This window comes from Scylla paramamosain, chromosome 18 (genome assembly GCF_035594125.1).
Source record: "Scylla paramamosain isolate STU-SP2022 chromosome 18, ASM3559412v1, whole genome shotgun sequence".
Lineage (NCBI taxonomy): Eukaryota > Metazoa > Arthropoda > Malacostraca > Decapoda > Portunidae > Scylla > Scylla paramamosain.
Window position 1 is genome coordinate 22,036,136 of NC_087168.1, and position 21,057 is coordinate 22,057,192.

At 40.6% G+C, this 21,057-nt stretch overlaps 2 protein-coding genes across 11 annotated transcripts in view; both read right to left on the reverse strand.

Annotated features, from left to right (window-relative positions):
• LOC135109281 (hemicentin-1-like) overlaps positions 1 to 12,765 on the reverse strand; it is a 65,996-nt gene extending 53,231 nt beyond the window's left edge. Inside the window, exons 1-12 of one of the 6 annotated variants that reach the window (XM_064020570.1) lie at positions 12,583 to 12,765; positions 10,972 to 11,696; positions 8,021 to 8,250; positions 6,594 to 6,716; positions 4,913 to 5,074; positions 4,514 to 4,616; positions 4,038 to 4,175; positions 3,657 to 3,841; positions 3,460 to 3,532; positions 1,683 to 1,827; positions 1,419 to 1,540; positions 708 to 869 (exon numbers count right to left, since the gene is read on the reverse strand). In XM_064020570.1, the coding sequence (XP_063876640.1) occupies positions 708 to 869; positions 1,419 to 1,540; positions 1,683 to 1,827; positions 3,460 to 3,532; positions 3,657 to 3,841; positions 4,038 to 4,175; positions 4,514 to 4,616; positions 4,913 to 5,074; positions 6,594 to 6,716; positions 8,021 to 8,250; positions 10,972 to 11,452 (1,924 nt within the window). In that variant the 5' untranslated portion in view covers positions 11,453 to 11,696; positions 12,583 to 12,765. The remainder of the gene's footprint in view (positions 1 to 707; positions 870 to 1,418; positions 1,541 to 1,682; positions 1,828 to 3,459; positions 3,533 to 3,656; positions 3,842 to 4,037; positions 4,176 to 4,513; positions 4,617 to 4,912; positions 5,075 to 6,593; positions 6,717 to 8,020; positions 8,251 to 10,971; positions 11,697 to 12,582) is intronic. The other 5 variants (XM_064020569.1, XM_064020567.1, XM_064020566.1 and 2 more) reach the window with 5 other exon arrangements.
• Positions 12,766 to 16,686: 3,921 nt separating this feature from the next.
• The window catches only part of LOC135109284 (CCR4-NOT transcription complex subunit 6-like), a 91,483-nt gene continuing 87,112 nt past the window's right edge, over positions 16,687 to 21,057 (reverse strand). For all 5 annotated transcript variants that reach the window (XM_064020579.1, XM_064020581.1, XM_064020580.1 and 2 more), the window contains one exon: positions 16,687 to 21,035. In XM_064020579.1, coding sequence (XP_063876649.1) covers positions 20,953 to 21,035 — 83 coding nt within the window. In that variant the 3' untranslated portion in view covers positions 16,687 to 20,952. The remainder of the gene's footprint in view (positions 21,036 to 21,057) is intronic.

A 21,057-nucleotide genomic window follows, 5' to 3' on the forward strand; every position in this document is an offset into this window, starting at 1 on the left:
TAAATATATATATATATATATATATATATATATATATATATATATATATATATATATATATATATATATATATATATATATATATATATATATATATATATATATATATAGAAGAGAGAGAGAGAAAGAGAGAGAGAGAGAGAGAGAGAGAGAGAGAGAGAGAGAGAGAGAGAGAGAGAGAGAGAGAGAGAGAGAGAGAGAGAGAGAGAGAGAGAGAGAGAGAGAGAGAGAGAGAGAGAGAGAGAGAGAGAGAGAGAGAGAGAGAGAGAGAGAGAGAGAAAGAGAGAGAGTAATACTGGCAAGTACATTATATATTTCACCAACATATATGCAGACATGCAAGCATCAAGAAATTAAGTTGGCCATGTGGTATGAAAAAATACAAATAACTGAATAAAGCACAGATAGAAGCACTACTAAAAGGAGTAGAAAACACAAAATGATGTCTTGGGAAAGACTTAGAGAGCAAGAAACTTAGACAAGGTGCACATAATTAAGTTGCTTGACAAACACCATCCCATGACAAAAGTTGACCCATTAGCTGGTTCTTTAAAAAGGAATTTGCAACCAAAGCAAACAATAAAAGCTGAAGATATCAAAGCAAGACATTCCTGCGTTAACCCTGTACCTACTGGTTTGCAACCAAAGCAAACAATAAAAGCTGAGGATATCAAAGCAAGACATTCCTGTGGTAACCCTGTACCTACTGGTTTCTGTTCTCCCGAAGAAATCCTGGATCTGGCCCTTTTCAACATAACGAGACCAGGTAATGTTGTATTCTACTGCTGAAGTGACATGGCAAGTAAGAACAGCAGGTTGTGTGGAAAGAACCGTCACAGTTTTTGGAGCCACAACTTGTGGGGGTGGCTCTGTGGGCAGGGAACAGAACAACTTGCACCAGCTACTGAGTGGCAGGAACAAATGTGTCACTTTACAGGTAACATATCACATGAATCTGGGTGAGAGTTGTTACACTAGATAAGGAACAATATGTTATCAAACACCAAATGTTACCAAGAACTCTTATGGCATTCATAATGAAAGGAAAGTACCAACATGCAATCAAAAACATTCCTAATGCTACTTAACAAACTACAATGAACAATTTGCTCAAGCTATCCAACCAATATTAGATTCATAACCATCTACAATATTAGCTTCGTGAATTTGCTACAATTACTACCATGCCTAGTTCATTTAAACTCTATAAATTAAAGATGCAGAATTTTCAAAAAATCACATTGGAAATATACCTGAAAACAGGTACCAGATGCTTGTAATTTCTAGAAAAGTCATGTCCTTTACAGCACACTTCATTATTTTCTACATCATTCCATAAAGGGACATCAGAGAGACAAAAATCATGATCAGAGCAAGATAAATAACAAATACAAATATGAGGAAGGAGCCTGACTTACCCTTCACATCTAAGTACACATCAGAGGAGCCATTACCAACACTATTACTTGCTATACATGTGTACTGGCCCTCATCTTCCTGGCTTGGTGAATTTACTATATAATGCACCTCTGATGATTGTCTGAAAACACAATATAGAGTTTGAGTCAATCTGAAGACTACTTTTAAATAATCTAAAGTGTCTCACACACTGAAATCACCCTTCATTAGATCTTTACACTATACAGAAACAACACACCACAGGAGCACTAGCAGTAACTCACGGATATGACTGTTCGGTGTCTATGTTGTGTCCATTTTTCTGCCAGAGGAGTGTGAAGGGCAGCAGAGTGTGAACATGGCATTTGATTATTGCTGGCTGATTGGTGTATCCTGTTATCTGATTCACTGAGTTCACTTCAGGTGGACCTGTTCCATGACAGAAGAAATAATAAATGTCTACATAAAAGTATTGTATATTCTACTGGTTTTTATTTCCCATTTGTATATATCTTCTTTTTGGTAATTCTGTTTCTGCTAACCACAAGAGTAAAAGGGTAAAAGGAGTCCTCAACTTTAAATAATATTAAACCTTCCCAACTTTTGTACTTTAAACATTTATACTTGAACTTTCCCAAGTTTTCAGTCCTTTGCACCTTTTTTGTCATCTTTTTAGAGTATGAAGAAAAAATAAGAATGCACCTTAGAAAATTCCCATGATATCTTTGACATTGTCCATGTCCACACATGCACTGTGGTATCTGAGAGAGAACTGTTTTCTTAGTGAGTCCCAGGGTAGAGTTTTAGGGAAGGGAGAGTTCCTCACATCTGCAGATAATTGTCGTAGCCAAGCCGAGGATGTGTTGTCGCCAAAGCACCCAGGCCTTGGCCACCCATTGCCCCAGAGGTCACTGGTTATCGCCGTGACCCCTTGTGAAACTTACGAACAGGACAGTGCCTGCCCTGATGATGAGGCACCCGAGCGCCGAGTAAAGGTGACTAAGGCCGTGAAGTTAATGGACCAAGCCTATTCGTAATTAATCTTGTGATCAAGTTACCTTACAGTCGCTGACTTCACAAAACACTTCAGTAGTGCACAAACTAGAATGTCATAGAAAAACCATATATGTTTGCGTGTAAAGGTGGTTAACCATAGACTCCCAATGAAACATGTTTCTTACGCACCTACAGTGAAGTATAAGTATCCTGGTAATCATGTGGAGTGAAGGAAGAGATGAGTGTACTAACTAGTTAGATTTTGAACCTTAAGGATAACTCCTTATGTAGTAGTAGATAGCAATGTATGTAGGTCGACGTTGCCGTCGTCAAAATGGAATATAAGGCGAAGTAGCGAACGATTCTCTCAGACCTAACTAGACTCCAAGAGTGGAGTGTAACAAGTTCCTGGAAGGTGCTCCCACTCAACAACACCATGAAGCTCCTAGTCATTCTCTGCCTCGTCTTGGTCGTAAGTAATACTTAGAAGATTTTTTCTAAGTGCCTTGTGGGTCTCGATTTAAAATGTTGTTTCAGTATACTGTGGTCCCCACATATTTTATGTCATTTACCATGTGTTGATATAATACTGAATCTTGATGAGTGATTTTAATATCTTTTGTGGCACTTCGCATGTAGTGCTAATATTTTAATGTTACATTTGATTATTCTTTTATGTGATTATGTGATATGTGTCCTTACTTATGTGTTATAAGTTACTGAATGACCTGAGATTGGTCGATAAAAGCTTGCTAACGTAAAGTGAAAAGTGACATCAAGATTTATCGAAAGGTCATTATATGTTTAATATGTGTTGGAATTCTGGTCTTTCGTGGCTTGCGAGTATCATGAAATGTGTTAACTACTGGTTAATAAATAGTGTTAACGTTTCTGAACTGCGTTTGTGGCTTACCCCACTGTGAGAACCCCGGCCTTAACCCTCAGTTACCTGGATTTAAACCTTGTGGTGTTTGTTATATAAAGAATTAGTGCAGTTCCTGTGTAACCTCTGCCTTCCCTTAAAGGTAAGGAGGATGGTTATGACATAATGATGATAATACTCACTTGGGAGCTGTGAGGACACAGCAGTTGAGGAAATCCTTTCAAAATCATATCCATGTTTATCCCGTCCAAAAATCTGAGATAAGTAAATAAATACATCAATAAATTTTGAACATAATAACAGGAAACCAATATAAAATCTCAAAGTAGATAAAATTAATCCATTAACATACATATACATATTTACAAGTGATTCTCACCTTGAGATTGAAGGGCTGGTCTGGAGTAAGAAATGCTGTACCATTGTAAATAGGAAGAGACCCGGGCAAACGAGTCAAAGGCAAGTCCTCCAAAATTCTTCCATCTAGAGAGATCATTTGCAGCCGAAGCAAGTCCCCAAATTCTGTTACATCTGATGGCTTCAACAAAACATATGATGTTTCACCTGGTTAGAAAAACATTAACATCAATATCTATTAATTCAAAGTAAAAAAATATAGTACAATAAATTGGTACATAATTGAACTTTTGATAAATTACATTCAAGGGAGAAGTACTATACTGTACATCTATAGACAAGTTATGTTGGACACTTATCCATTTCCTCATTACAATACAAAAAGTTTAACACTTAGCATTACCTGTCATAGGCCTATGGTATGTTTCCTTAAAATCTGTTGTAGGATAGAGGGAGAAGCCATGATCAAAGCTCAGGGACGACACTCCCGTGGCACGCACAGTAAACTTGCTGTCGCTGCCCACAGAGATATTGTACTGCCCTGTCAAAACAAGATTACTATACTGTAATGGCACAATTTTAACAAGGAGAATGAGTTAATTCAGTCAAATATGAGAAATCACAGACATGAAAAAAGGATGACATGTTGCAATGTAACAGGCTTAATTTCTGAGATAGTGGATGAAGTAACAGTGACCTCAGCAACACAGAAAAGACCCAAAGAAACAAATATTTTATGCTTGGAAAAGCCACAGTAAGTTAAATATTCAGTCATTACTACACTACTGGAGAAAATTCTCGAAGGGAGCAAGACTTTACAGATTATTTCAAATGGACAAGTTTCCTTCCTACAGAAAATGCATCCCTCATCATTCTTACCTGGCAAGGGCTGCTTAACACCCACAATTTTGACATTCTCTAAATCCAGTAGGTCTTCCACCCCTTCCTCCTCTCTGATGTCTTTGCCTGCAGCATCAAATATCTGCAAAATTCAACAATGATTCTGTTTTTTTGTTTTTTTATATGAAAAACTGCATAACATCTCAAATGATCAATCAAATGATAATGTTTTTTTTTATCATTTACACCAAATTTAAAACAGCTTCTAAATTCAACCATATAATATACCAAGGGATTGATCAAATTATAATGTTTTATGTTATTTATATAAATAATCAAAAAGTTATATTATTTTATAATTGCCTCTATTGTTAATTGTTGAATAAACAATGAGAAGCCAGATAAATACATTATTTCCACTACTATAAGCAATCATACTTCAATTTTTGGTTTCTCTCCAGACACTGAGATGGTGAACTGCTTGAGTGTTGGGTCTACCAAGAGAGGAAGGCTCTCCTCCCCGGGGCCAAAATCTTCACGGTCAAGAGAGAGGAGATTCACCTTGTGGGATTCAAGAGACACACGGACGAAATCCAGTACCTAGAAACATTAAAGCAAATATTAAGAGTTTTAGTAGAACTGTTATGACAGACTCCTCTTAAAGAGCAAGGCATCTGATAGCTTGAACATAATCCATGTGGTATACTGTATTTGCCGCCGCATTAGATGCGTTTTTCGTAAAAAAAGTAATAATTACCATGACTCTAATGCACCTGTAATACAGATGCCTAGGCCTGTATAACTGGGCTTATAGCTGTGGAAATGAAGCAGTAATACACTAAGCACAAATATTGTAACTAATAATATTGCTACTTATAAAATTCTCTCTCTCTCTCTCTCTCTCTCTCTCTCTCTCTCTCTCTCTCTCTCTCTCTCTCTCTCTCTCTCTCTCTCTCTCTCCTGCCCTCTCCCCTTCTCTGTCCTCTTCTCCCTTCCCTCCCTCTCTCTCTCTCTCTCTCTCTCTCTCTCTCTCTCTCTCTCTCCTTCCCTGTCCTCTTCTCCCTTCCCTCTCTCTCTCTCTCTCTCTCTCTCTCTCTCTCTCTCTCTCTCTCTCTCTCTCTCTCTCTCTCTCTCTCTCGCACAAGGGTGAGGAGTGAGTGAAGAATTAGAGGGAGAGAGGAAGTATTGAGAAATCTCTCTCTCTCTCTCTCTCTCTCTCTCTCTCTCTCTCTCTCTCTCTCTCACACACACACACACACACACACACACACACACACACACACACACACACACACACACACACACACACACACACACACACACACAGAGTATGGAATTTGCTTCACATGTATGGGGGAGGGGGGGCTTCCACTCATACTGCTCTTTTAGACAGGGTGGAATCAAAAGCTTTTCATTTTATCAACACCTCTCCTCTAATTGACTTTCTCATCACCACAACATTGCATCTTTTGCTATTTTCTACCAGTTTTCATGCTAGCTGCTCTTCTGATCTTGCTAACTACGTGCCTCCCCTCCTCCTGTGGCATCACTGCACAAGACTTTCTTCTTTATCTCATCCCTATTCTGTCCACCTCTCTAATGCAAGAGTTAACCAGTATTCTCAGTCATTCATCCCCTTCTCTGGTAAACTCTGGACCTCTCTCCCTGCTTCTGTATTTCCTCTTTCCTATGACTTGAACTCTTTTAAGAGGGAAGTTTCAAGTCACTTATCTTTTTTTTTTTTCTAGCTGACATTTCTATGGGAACTAGCATTAAGTGGACCTTTCTTTGTATTCAAAAATTTTGTTGCCCTTGGCCCCTACATGAAACACACACACACACACACACACACACACACACACACACACACACACAAACACACATATACATTTTTTTTTCAGTAAATCTAAGATAAAACATCATAATTTTTTTTTCCACAAAACATCCTTGTTAAATAGGGGTGCATCTTATGGAGAGGTGCATCTAATATGCCGGCAAATACGGTAATTCAAACCTAAGTACAGTAGTATTCCTTCCCTATACTAGTCGAAATTAATTAAAAAAAAATCTTGATATAAAAAAAAAAAAATTCTATACATAATGCACCCTGTTATCACACCTCCTTCACATTCCCCTTATTCAGGCGGAAGATTTGTCCTGCTGATGTGGAGGCAATGTCCTCAAAGGCTTGGTAACCAGGGTGGGTGTGGTCGTCACAGTCACCTGTCATCACAAACACCACCTGGAAAATTAAATACAGCATTAGTAAAATATAATCATACAAGGAGATGTCAGGATGCATTGATGATTTATTTTGTACAATCATTTTTTATGGTGAAAATATACTGCAACACTAATTAAGTAGGAACACTTCCAACGTGAAAGGATACTAGCCAAGGAACGTATTCCTGTGTCGTAGCCAAGCCGAGGGTGTGTTGTCGCCAAAGCACCCAGGCCTTGGCCACCCATTGCCCCAGAGGTCACTGGTTATCGCCGTGACCCCTTGTGAGGCTTACGGCATCCCTGGTCACACGAACAGGACAGTGCCTGCCCTGGTGACGAGGCACCCGAGCGCCGAGTAAAGGTGATTAAGGCCGTGAAGTTAATGGACCTAGCCTATTCATAATTAATCTTGTGATCAAATTACCTTACAGTCGCTGCCTTTTTTCCTAAGTGCCTTGTGGGTCTCGATTTAAAATGTTGTTTCAGTATACTGTGGTCCCCACATATTTTATATCATTTACCAAGTGTTGATATAATGCTGAATCTTGATGAGTGATTTTAATATCTTTTGTGGCACTTCGCATGTAGTGCTAATATTTTTAATGTTACATTTGGTTATTCTTTTATGTGATTATGTTATATGTGTCCTTACTTATGTGTTTATAAGTTACTGAATGACCTGAGATTGGTCGATAAAAGCTTGCTAACGTAAAGTGAAAAGTGACGTCAAGATTTATCGAAAGGTCATTATATGTTTAATGTGTTGGAATTCTGGTCTTTCGTGGCTTGCGAGTATCGTGAAATGTGTTAACTACTGGTTAATAAATAGTGTTAACGTTTCTGAACTGCGTTTGTGGCTTACCCCACTGTGAGAACCCCGGCCTTAACCCTCGGTTACCTGGATTTAAACCTTGTGGTGTTTGTTATATAAAGAATTAGTGCAGTTCCTGTGTAACCTCTGCCTTCCCTTAAAGGTAAGGAGGAGGGTTACGACACCCGAAGTGCTGTTTAAATAAATGGTGCACTATTATTATTTATTTATTTATTTATTTATTTTTTATAGGAAAGGTTGAAGGTTAGGAGGTAGAGAAGAGAAAGTGGTGGACGATGAGTAGCTAGAGTAAGAGGGAAAAGCTGGTAGCCTGTCCACATTGGTAGTTAAAAGGAACAAGATGTGGTATGATTATCACCCATATGAGGAATATGTACAAGGCAAAATTATTATGCAATAATACTAAAGGAATTTGTGGTTTAATCTTCAAATAATCTTGTACACTTTCACCTTTAGGTACCAATGATGGATTACTTCTCCCACGCCCTTACTTGTGACTGCTTCTTCTGGATGATTTGCAGAACGTCGTCTAGGAGGTAGTAGTCCTTGGCTCTGGCGTCCGTGAATACGTACACGTAGGAGTGAGGCAGACTGATATCTAAGGCCATCCTGATCGCCCTAATGGCCATCTCTGGACAGTCACCTCCTCCAAATATGTGTGATTCCTTGAGGGACTCTTGGAACTTTACAGGGTCTGTGGTGGCTGTCACAGGACCCACCTCTGCAACCAGATATGTACATTTACCTCCTTGCTCGTAAATATTCTTAGGAGACCAAATACATGTGACAATGGAAATATTCAGAAATGTTTCATGATACACAAGCACATCACACCGATCCACCTTTTCCTCCAAATCACTGATGGAGAGCGACGAAATTATCCCTTTCCTAAACCAACCTGCTATATTCGGTCAATCTACACCTTTGCAAATGCATAGTTTAATAATTTTTAGTATATCATTTTGACTAGTTCAAAGCTTCGCGACTAAGCATGGTAGCAGAGCATCGGCTCGGACGGGAGGGGAGAATCAACGCGTTCACCTAATCAGCAGGGTGATGTCTGTCCGTAAAAATGCCTCTTTCAGCAAAACAATTCACTACCAAATACTTATTATACACCTTCCCTAGTTCTGCTGCTTCCGTCTTCAACATGCTGGCGGCAAGAAGAGGTGCGTAGAGGGCGAGGCAGTGTGGTGAAGTGGGCGTTGTCGGTGGGGGAGCAAAGGAGGAAGGGCTGGCCTGATATCTGGGGTCATGGGACGTCTTTCGCTCTCAGGCTACTGTGGTATGATAGGGTTACTGAACTCTGCCTCCTTCCCCTTAATCTTGCCCTCTGACGCCTTAAGTAAAAGCCAGCAGGTCGCTACGCTACACACTACTCCTGAGCCTAACTGGTTAAACCTCGCATGTTCGCCTCGCTGTCGTAGGATTTGGTTCTCCCAGACGCAATCCCGCAAAGATCTCACGTGACAACGCCTAACCAGAGTACCGCCTGTGGGGATTACTCAGCGTACACAGGAGGCCGCGGGTGCTAGTCCTATACACCACCACTATTACGCCAAGCCATTCTGTCTGAGCTTTATCGCTGTCTGATTTTCTGGCAACTGCGTACAGGAGCACTTGGCGGACGGCGAGTCACCTCTCCCAAGCAACCGCCTCCAAACGACAGCTTACCTTTTGGGAAGTATTTATTTTATGTAAGAAATAACAAATGTAGGAAAATTAGTTAATATACTTTTCTAGCATCGTTAACTGAATAAATATGGATTGTATGGTGTGAAGGGACAAAGAACTCAAAGGTAAATAACAATAAGCGCGCAATATATACTGAAAGATGAAATAAGCTGAGGAGTGTGATTTAACATGTTTGTTCCGATGATCTTTACCATGACCTCACTCACCTCTTAGAAAGCAGAGTAATAATGTAAATAATGATTCCCAGACGCATTAACGATAATTTTATAGGTAACTTTATTGAAGATGAAAGTTGCACTATTCATTTTCACACAAGCATAATGAAAACTCCTAAAACGACTACGTTCTTCCGGCGATGAGGAAGTGAGGGAGCCAGCCAGCCAGCCTCCCGGGAAAGGTTGAAAGATATGTTTACAAAGACAACAGTGTTCTCCCGAGGGGTGCCGCCGCCTCCTGATATGGCTGGCTGGAGTTTGTTGCCACAGATGGAGTGTGTCAGCCAGTGTGAGTGTGAGTTGCTCCCGGACCTACCTCACTATATCATTTTACAAAGCCAAAACTGGGACCGTGGGAGCGATTCATGTTAAGCTTTTTTTTTTTTTTTTTTCATCAGAGTAAAACACACTCACACGTGCCTTAGAGGCGGGTGGACGAGGAGCGGGAGGCACACGCGCGTGGTGGGAGGCTTGGGGAAAGAACTCGCGGGTCAGCACGAGGGTGTCGACGAGGATCACATTTCACAACAAACTTTTGTACCTACCAACCTCTGCACCGTCGAGAATTCGTTTCCAAAGTTTTATACGTGACTTGTAATGATGACACGAAGACCAATTAGCTCACATTCACGAGAGAGGTTCTGCTAGGAACACTTAATTTCTTACGGAAATCTGGAATGAAGCTAGAATGACCGCTAGTTTCTGTACAGCGACTTTGCTAGAATCGCTCCTTTGGGTAAACTCACGGTGTTACAATGATATCCTTACGAGACTCGTGAACTATTTGTAAATTAAATAGTCGGCTAACTCTTGTAATATATCTAATTTTATATCCAGGAAACTCGCCTGCTGCTGATGATGGAGGAGTAGCTGACGCATCATTATAATAGTCATCAAAAGCCACCATCATTAACAGCAGTGCTCACATACCCACTTGTTCATCATCCCTATAACCTTGGGCCGCAGACACAGACACAACACACACGACGACCTAAAGTACTTCGCCCTGCTTTCCTCCAAGTAGGTCAAAGGGGACTTAAATTATCCGGCGTGTAGAGGACCCATAAAGCAAATGACCCGCCTTGCTGTTTTTATCGTAGGGTAATTCTCTCATACCGGCTGTTTTTGTGTAGGGCTAATCCTGGTTATTTTCTAATAAACATCAGCGTCATCATCATCATTCTCTCTCTCTCTCTCTCTCTCTCTCTCTCTCTCTCTCTCTCTCTCTCTCTCTCTCTCTCTCTCTCTCTCTCTCTCTCTCTCTCTCCCTGTCAACTGGAGAAGACAAAGCTAATCTTTAAGTACAAATCGTAGGTGTAATGATAAGAAAAAATATTGCAGCAAATCTGATATAAAGAAAAAAACACTAAATAATTATTGTGATAGCTTTTCTTACGAAAGGCAAATGTAACTTAGCATCAAGACAACAGGAAATACATGCTCAAAAAACATAAGAAACTTAACTGTATTAAAGAATATTACTGAATACCTACTTATGTGAAAGTTGAAGAAACAATAAAGATGAGACTCACCGGGATCGTGGAAGGGAACAAAGACATAGTTGTGGATGGGACGGTCAAATTTCTCCAGCACCGTGTTGAGAATCTCGCCAGCACCCACGATCACTTGCTGCATATCATCTGACATGGAGCCGGTGGTGTCGAAGACGAAGGCGAGGGTAGCGGCGCCCTCCTCCACCAGGTCGCGGGAGCCCAGATCGATGTATCCTTGCGAGAACTGAGCGCCGAAGTTGAAAGAAGATCCCAAGTCGGTGGCAGTCGCAGTCTGGATTTGATCTAGAATGTCATTTTCCTCGTTTTCCCGCGACACAGGCTCTCGATTGTTGTAGTAAGCTTGTCTTCGAGATCTCTCAAGCCCACTCGACTCTTTGTAAGTTCTCTGAGTGTCTCCGTAAATTTCTGGCTGGGCATTTTGTAATGACTTCGATGTGTGTGTCGCTTCTGCCCATGCGACGGACAGGAGCAACATACTCAATACTTTTGGAGCACTCATTGTTCGATAGTATGTTATTTCGTCTCTCTTCACGTCATAACATTTTTTCTTTGTTCACTAGACGGAGGAATGCTCGCGGACTCCCAAGGACCTTCCCTGAGAGGCTGGAGAAGGGCCGGCTCTTACTTGTCCTTCTCGCGTTTCTAAAAGTAAAAACAAACAGTCCCTCCAGGAGTGCCTTGGTATTTCAATTGCTGCTGCGATGCCCTTCACGTTAATTTCACTCCATTGTGTTGGTTAGCTGCTGTCGTTTTTCAAGAAGATAAGCAATTTCCATTAATAAAAACCAGAGGACATCTTTTCATAGTAACGATCCAGTGGTTATCAACTCTCTTAACATGACGAGCACTCGAAAATTAGGAACAACAAAGGAATTTCAACAGATAAAAAAGCAGAAAAAAAGAGGAAAAACGTCTAATGGAGCACAACTTAAGGCACTGGGAAAAACCTCAGTGACAGACAGCACTGTGAAACTCACCAGAGACACACTGGGCATCCTTTAGCCAGAAATGGAGTGAAGATCTTCCTAAGTAAACACAATATAAACGCGTACATGGTTATTTCTTATCCCTCCTTTAGATACCGGATTAATGGAGGTCTCTCTCTCTCTCTCTCTCTCTCTCTCTCTCTCTCTCTCTCTCTCTCTCTCTCTCTCTCTCTCTCTCTCTCTCTCTCTCTATTGTAAAAGATGTGTTAGCTAAGTTGCCTCCGCTGAGTTAAAATAAACATTTAGTATTTGTTTAAAGTCCAACGCAATACATTAAAATACAAGAAACATTTAACTCCAACCCTATACCCACGAGTTCACTTAATTAACCCCCTCTCGCTAAATAAACAATTTCTGACAAGAATTGCTCTTATAAGGATTTTAAGATTACACACTCACACAACGAAGACGAAACATTTATGCATTGAAAACCTTTAATTTAATTCGACTTTCAAGCGTATGAGTGAATTTAAATTCGTCCTGAAAAGATAAACATCGCTGGGAGCACTTTTAGGCACACCTTTAGAAATAATGAATGAATAAATAATAATGATAATAATAACAATAATAATAATAATAATAATAATAATAATAATAATAACAACAACAACAACAACAACAACACAACGAAGACATTACGTACAACACTACATAGAATCCTTGCGCACCAAGTTCTTGTTCCGATAGATCTGAGTCCGCCACAAGTCCTCCAGCACCGGGAGGTTCCACGTGATGCGCTCACTGCACGGACCACAAGGGAACTGAGAAGGAACCAGGAGGGGAGGACTGGAGGAGTGACGAACTCCCGCTCACGCCTTTGGCCTTGACTCAGTGGGCGCCACCTCCACCCCTCACTGGCACTGGTCCGCCTCTCAACCCTCGAGCGATATATCACACTGAATGAGAGATCTGCTGATACTTCTTAACCATATTGTTTGTTGACCTTAGGATGAGCTAGGCGTATTATCAGAGAGAGAGAGAGAGAGAGAGAGAGAGAGAGCACCCCATCCTATTGTACAGATACGCGCGTCCTTCCTAGTAATAATAATAATGATAACTATAAGTGCGATAATAATAACAGTCTGGTACAGGAAAATATCCTCGCAATTTATATGTTTCAGGCGCGGGTAACACTCCACCAGTAATGAGTAACCTGACACGAGACGTACAGTGCAGTATTCCTTCCCCTTCCTCCTCTCGCTTCCTCCACTCCCGGGATGCTGCGGTGCCCGGGGATTATGTTCCTTATTTTTTATTTTTTTCTTTCCTGCTCCTCATGATCGGGTGTTTTTAAATATAGCTTGGTGCATATCGCAGTAAGAGATTAAAGGTTAGAGGGGTGGGTGGTTGAGATGCCTCGTTAAGTAGTTCCGGGGCTGTGTTGAGGGGATGCTTGAACGCTGCTTGAGTTAACCTCTTACGTTTCGGTAATCCCTTATTCTTCTTCATTTTCTCTTCTTCATTTCCTTGCGCCTTTCATAGCGATATGAACTCACGCAAAGATATTGTAGTTGTTTCTCAAGGCAGTGTACTGTACATACGTCCCTTCATCATCACCTTTATTTTCTTCTGGTATCCTTACGTTTCTCATAATAAAGCAATGTGAGCTCACGCTACGATATCTTAGGTGTTTCTCACAGCATTTTTTTTTTTTTCACCTTTTTCTAACTTTCTCATGACAAGCTAAGATGCGTATAAGCTTAAGTTACAATATTTCATTTACTTATTATTGCAATTCCTCTCCATCATCATTTTCTTCTTACTTTTATAATTGTCTTGCGGTTCTTCTGACGAAACTAAGATGTGTGAAAACTTCCTCTTTAAAGCCATTCGACTCAGAAGAAATCCAGCTCTTCTTTAAATTATCAATAAAGAAAATGGCGGAGGAAAATGCTCGTTACCTCTTGCATAAGTGAGAGGTAGAGGATAACCAACATATCGAGTACAATGTCTAATATAAGTGAGCCGTAGGTGGAGACATGCAGTTAATAGAATCAGAACAATAACCCTGAACGTAGCAGTAAAGGACAGTACTTCAGTTAGGGAAGCAACATTGCGGCAGTGTGAGTTTATTATCGCACGCTTGAGAACTGGCGTGCTGTGAGTGCAATACTACTTACTTTATCTGCTGTCTGCTTATTTACTTGCTGCTGTTATTGTTTGTACTGCTGTTGCTATACTTGCGCTTACTTATACTTTTATCTGTTGATATTTTCCTTTTAATCGCCTTACTATGATTATTGTATACGTGTGCAGGGGGAGGAAACATACCAGCATTTTGCAATACTCAAGAAACTACATGACGAAACCAGCAGTTAGAGGCAATTGAAGACTTTTATTGCGGTCTGTCCTCGGGATTCGATTCTCGGCGCGTCAAGCACAAGGCGATCACATTACCCATTGAACTAATGAAGCCAGTTTCAAAGGAGTCGAGTCTGCGTGTACTTGTATCTGCACTTTTTTGTTGTGTCATCAGTGCTACTGGTGTTGCTTTTGTTACAGCAATAGTGCAATAGAGGTGTAGAAAAAGGGTAAAAGAAAAGAAGGAAAAGGAAAGGGATGAGAGTAGAATGAGGATTTTAGAAGCGATACAAAGCGAAGATGGGCACAAGAAGTAGGAAGAAAAAGGAGGAGGAAGAGAAAAGAAATGAAGAAAAATAGGCTTATACAACACGAGGATAAAATTTAAGATGATAACTTTTAAGTATTTCCAAGGATAAGCGCCAGAGAAAAAAAAAAAAAACATGCATTAATGTAACGTGTGAGTGAATGCATGGAGCCAGCCAACCAACAAAGAATAACTGTATAATATCCTCTTCTGGTTGGGCTGTCTGGAGTCTGTCGAGCTTCAGTGGGTGATGAAATCCGTCATAACAAACACACTATGGTACGTACATCATTCACGGCGAGTGTGGATGAGGGCAGTTCTTGTTTGAGGCGACAGCTGATCAAAGTGACGATTATTAGAGCTCTCCTTGTGGTATCACGTTGTTGATGCTAACCACGAGAAGCAGAATAAAGGAATCAATTTAATTATGAAAACAGCAAGACGAGATTGTAGATTATGGGTAAGATTCCTTTGCTTAGTAGTTCCTTATACATGTGCAGTGACAGCAACAATCTTCAACCTACTAATACCAAAAGAACTTACTCAATACTACTTTCGTCCCAGTGACTTCATTCTCAAACCCTTCAGCGTAACAAGCTCTTGTGGATTATTGGGGTTTTCCAGTGGGTTTTCACAACTCGAATGATAGTTTAGCAAGAATTCTGTAACATCAGTGGGAAAAAACGCCCATGAGAACCCGACTAATAATCTGTGGCTTTTGAAAATAATGAGAAGCCAGAATTTCAGAACAGGCCACACAGTCACACACATTCCCAGGAGTCTCAAATATACGCTCGAGGGACGGCACGATGGAAATTTGCTTGCATGAGACACGGTGGACATCAATAAACAAAGTAGAAACCGCATCTCCTGACGAGTGAAGTCTTTAGGAATGGTCTGATCACGGCTCCAGCTCGTCGTGAGGACTTTGTGTCGAGTTAAATGACTTAAATGAAGGAAAGCACAGAACGCGAGGGACACTAAAGTGAAGTGTCTGCACAGAGGCATTGCTACCAAACCCTGCCACATGTATCCTACTCCATTACATATTACATACAGCGGGTAGTAAATAATATTAAGAGGGGGAAGAGGAGAAGGAAAAAAGGAGGTGCAAGTGTGAGAGACTGGAGGGGAACAGCCGAACGGGATGATGGAAGTAATGAATAAGTTGTGTTGATGTAAAAATGACAATGAAGAAATGAGCGACTTTTTTTTTTATTATCAGACGATGAGAGAAAGTGAGTGTGTGTGCCTGTAAACTCACATACTGTGTGTGTGTGTGTGTGTGTGTGTGTGTGTGTGACTCCTTAATTAAGTCCGTTGGGGATGAAAGTACGTAACCAGCAGTCTGATGCGGTCATATTTTTAGATAACGTTGTTGACGTCAGGGTGGCCGCGTGGTTCAGCGTCCTGGGAGCCACGCTTGTTACCAACGGCCTGCCAAGGTCACGATCAGAGGTCTGTTTCATGAAACCTGTGGGCCTGCAGGTCACTAAGAAATGGCGACAAATGAACCTTAGCAATGTATTCCTAGTGTGGGGATAATGGGATGCGTTAAGATCAAATTATGGTATCAGACGTAACTTATGTGAAAGACGAGTGCGTGTTATGCCATCAGAACAAATGCGGCACTGTCTATCTTGGCTTCTGGGTGCTTTATGGTGTCATGTTAAGTAGCCTAGTAGCAAGCTCTTTTTTTTTTTTTTCAGAGTAGTGGGTTTCCCGAGTTTGCTCTCTCTCTCTCTCTCTCTCTCTCTCTCTCTCTCGTAATACAAGTGATGCTTGGGTATAGTAAAGTTTTAACTTTACTGATATGTTAAGTGGAGTAAAGAACAGACTAACTTATGAGTAGTTCAGTGTTACTTTGCAGAAAACATCATGCGACAATAATAAACTTCCGAACGGTACTCGCAGTGGCATTTGGGGGCATTGTCCTCTCTCTCTCTCTCTCTCCAGTCATCCTTTACTTCATTTCACTTTGCATAGCTCTTCTTCACTGCTTTTCACGTTCAACAGTCTTCAAACCTCTTCCTTCTCTGTACCGTTTCTTTTCACGTTCAACAGTCTTCAAACCTCTTCCTTCTCTGTACCGTTTCTTTTCACGTCACAGTGTTTGGTGCAGGTTAAATAAAATGCTAGTAATCTGCAGTATTTTATTACTGAATCCTAACGTTACTAATGTCTAGACGCGTGTGCTACCGCGTGGTCGGGTGAGGACTGGGTGATGAACTGACGTCAAGAGTAATTATATTATAATAATGACCATTGCACGGGGCACAGGAGACATTTTGTACTGCTGAGGACCGCCACTTGCACTAGCCCTAACTCACTCCACCCAAGTGCTCCTGTGCCTGCCACGGCTCTCCCCCCGGCCAGCCCTCAAGCCGCCTCTAGCTGCCTTCACTTTGCGTTTTCCTCCAGCGGTCATTAATTCAACGTTATACTTCGATCAAAAATTATATGGTACAATAAAACTTAAACTACACACTACTATACAATATCACTGAAAAACTGCTGAAAAGAAACTGATATATCTATCCCAAGAAAAAAATAAAATAAATAAATAAATAAAAAAATTTAAAAAATAAAAATATCCAAAATAAAAGACTGGTGCGATACCAAGTACGTGAGGTGGAGGTTGAGGGTCAGCCAGGCTAGCAGTGGCACCACCAAAAAAATAAAGCTTTACAGATAGTGGCACCCCAGCTGGGCCGTGATGCAGGCACTTGGCCCACAGCACATCTCTTGGGCATCACAGAGGACTCTGATGCTCAGAGATAAGTAAACTGTATGAATGCAAGTATACAGAATGACGTACAATAATATATGAATGAAAAGACATAACAATATACAGAACTAGATATGAGAAAAATGCTGCAACTCAACAATTCTGATTTGTGCAATATAGCTACAAACAATAAGTTTAACTGATATTACTTCCTAAAGTTACTTTTTTAAATATGACTTAAAAGGTCAACAGCTTCATACTGATATTTGTAAGCTGGCCAGTCAAAACATTTACATCAATATACATTTTGGATGGTTACTCCATTGAAATGAGTATGCTTGTAGTGGGTGACGATGTGAGTGAGTGGTGGGGTGCACAGGGGTGGGGGCTGCAGCAGGGCGGTCGTGTACCGAGGCGGCACAAGCGGACTCACTGGAGCAGACTAGCCTCCAGCGTTGATCAAGTACGGGACACATCTAATCCAAAACCAGTTACAAACATTCTCACTACATATTATGCCTTACAAAAACAACAAAGAAGGTTGTAGGCTACAAATATAAAGCAGTTCAACATTTGTTCATAACCCTCTATGAGAGGTCCAGTATGTATAAAACTTGACTTGATACCTAACATTACAAACTCTCAAACACAAAAGATGATAAAATTTTGATGGCAGTCATTTGTAGCCTGTGTTATTAAGAATAGTTGCAAACTGTCACCAGAGTATACCCGAAGATCTGCTGACTAGGTCCTTCAAGAAGCCTCAAACAGCCCATAACCATTTACAAAGATCAATCTAGATTACTTACTCCAGTGTATGCATAAAATATAGTTTGAAGGTTATGCAAGAGTAGCATAAATAAGAAAAGGCAGAAAACATGGATTACATACAGAGCACTCTTCCTGCTTCTCCAACAATTACGATTACAAACTTCCCAAAGGATTGACAATAAAGAGGAGCCAGTCTTCTAACGCAGCAAATTCCATCAGATGATTACACGTGTGGAAATATTAAACCCTGTTGGCTGCCCTCCTTCAAGAGTTGCACAAATTACTTACCTCCTATGAAATCAACTTCAGGAGTAGCATATTGACTACTGATGTAAGAAGCATTGAAAGGAAAACATCTGATCTGGCAATAATACATGTCTCATTTCATGTGGTAATATCAGTAATTGTCCTAGTTGTCACAAAATTTTGCTATGGTTGCTACAGAGATAACATAAGCATAAATGTTGCTAATTTTTCAAAAAAATCACTTTACTCAATCAATTTTATAATAATCCTAATCACTTGCCGAAGAAAGTTCCACAATTTTGCAAATGTTGCTAAAAAAATTCAAACTAAATAAAACAAAGTAAAATTTTTCACTTGGAAAATAAATGACTTCAAATAATGCCTTATTTCTGTGTGGATAAATCACTTGAGGATTATGTTACTGGCCTTAAAAATCCATATCATGTGATCTGCAGTAAGATTACTCATAACACTGTACAGTACATCACTGCAATACACAAACACCCATGTCACACCATCGTCATGGAAGGAATATACGTAGTATGTATGGTGGGTCAATAAATTCTATTGAAATGTCGATATCAGTGACTGCCATAATTAGATTATCATTATTACTATGAATATTCCCATTTGGTGCTGTACTGAACTCAGCAAAGTTTAATTTTGGTGTGTCATACAGACTCAATACAGCTCTAAAATAAAAATATGTATAAGCTTGACTGGGACAACTTTGCAATTAGACTTTATCACAGGGAGGGCACGGCACAAGGACAGATGATACATAAACAGTGGAGTAAAACATATGGTGACAAAAATCTCTGGTGGTGTGTGAAGATTAATGCTAATACTAATAAAATTATACATACACACGTCAATATATAATAAATTTAAGTATGAACATAATATTGTCAATGAAGAGGCAAATGTTTTCATTACAAATCTGTAAATGGACTGGTCCATATTGTACAGGAATATCTCACAATGTCTGGTGCTTGTATCACATACACAACTTAAAACCGCTAGGTTTGAAATGAAAAGGCTCAGCCAAATAGGTTAGAAGTAATAAACTACATAAAAAGCAGGATTCCAAGAGTTACACTAAAACTCAATTTTCCCTTTTTGTCCCTGCTCTCTTATGGGCCATATCATGAAAACTGGTCAGAGGTAAGAAACAACAGTATCAATATATATAGTTTTTAATCAAATAAGAGAGGCTGGTTTAATGATACTCTTGGTTGGAAACAAGTAATGCTCAAGCACTGATAAAAGTTAAGTCACGATCAACCAGACACGTACTTAATTGTGAAGGATGTTCCAACCAATGTATTTTTTTGAACCTCTCAACTAATCCCCAGGTACACACACATACACACATACACAAACACTCACACACACTCACACACGTACACACACACACTTTAAAAATAGGGCAGGAAAGCCTTTAAGAACAACTAGATATCCAATGTTGGTGGTGCGTGTTTCAGGTGTTCAAGTGGTGGGGAGCAGCCCCATAGGGAGATGTTGTAAGCTTGGGCTGGTCAGCTTCTGGATGAAAAAATATCATACCATCCATGTGTTTAAGATGGCATGGTTACAAACAAATTATGTAGTAAAGGGAGGGCATACTTCCTGTACAACATTGTAGTTGCAAATAATTTGGCTTCCGGAAAGTTAAACTGTTGGATGCATGAAGAAGTGGGAACATGCAAGATTTGACATAGCCTGGCTTCAGCTGTGTGAGGGTGTGAGGGGAGGGGGCAAGGAAGTGGCCTCTGATGCTGGTGGCGTGGCAGGTGGCAGTGAGGTGGAGTTAGAGTGCAGGTGATCATCCCAGACTGATGAAGGGAGTGGATAGTCTGGTTGTATGGCATATCTTCAATTCTTGGCAGACAGTGGAATTTGGAAGTTAAAAAAGATGAGTGTGTGTGTAGGGAACATGGGAGGGAAGAGGTAGGGAGGCTGGGCCCATCGGAACACACAAGTGAGATCGGAGTGGCAGCTGCTTGTGTGCTTCTTTTGAAGGTGACACACAAGCCTGGAAGCCAAAGGCAAGATAAGGGGCACAGTCAAAAGTTACGTTCAGACCTACCTATCAGCTCTACTTTTTTTGTACAAGATCCAGCCCCACTTACTTCCAAAAAACAATTTCAATACATTCAACCATTCACTTTTAAAAGTTCAAACTTAATGTTTTCTTTGTACCGTAACACCCATATAACTTAGGCTCATCAAATATGCCAGAGCCACAAGTAACATTTCAATGATGACAAACTGTGCTTCCTGGCCAGGTGAGCAAGGTGGGTGTAGGCTATTCCACCTTCTTCCTATTTCACCTGGAACATTATCACAAGCACACTGTTCATCTTAATTGAAACATTACTCAGAAAATCATTAGTGTCAGCAGGAGTCATCAGCTTGGACAACTACTGCTGTGAGCCTGGCCTACCCCAAGGGGTCAGACACCTCTTCAGGAGACCCGAGGTGAGTGGACTGTGCCCCTGTGATGTTAGTTGTGGTGGTGGTTGTGGTGGTTGTGTTGGTGTTGGTGATGGTGAAGGTGGTGGTGGTGGAAGTGGTGAGGGTGGTGGTGAAGGTTGTGGTAGTGGTGAAGGTGGAGGTGGTGGTGATGATAGGATTGTAGGGGTGTTGTCTGCCACAGGCTACCGGTGGAGAAGTCCATTAGGATGACACAGGGCTGCAGTCGCAGGTCGCATCTCAAGTTGCACTAATAGAGAAAAGTGGTCTGGAAAAAAAAAATAAATAAA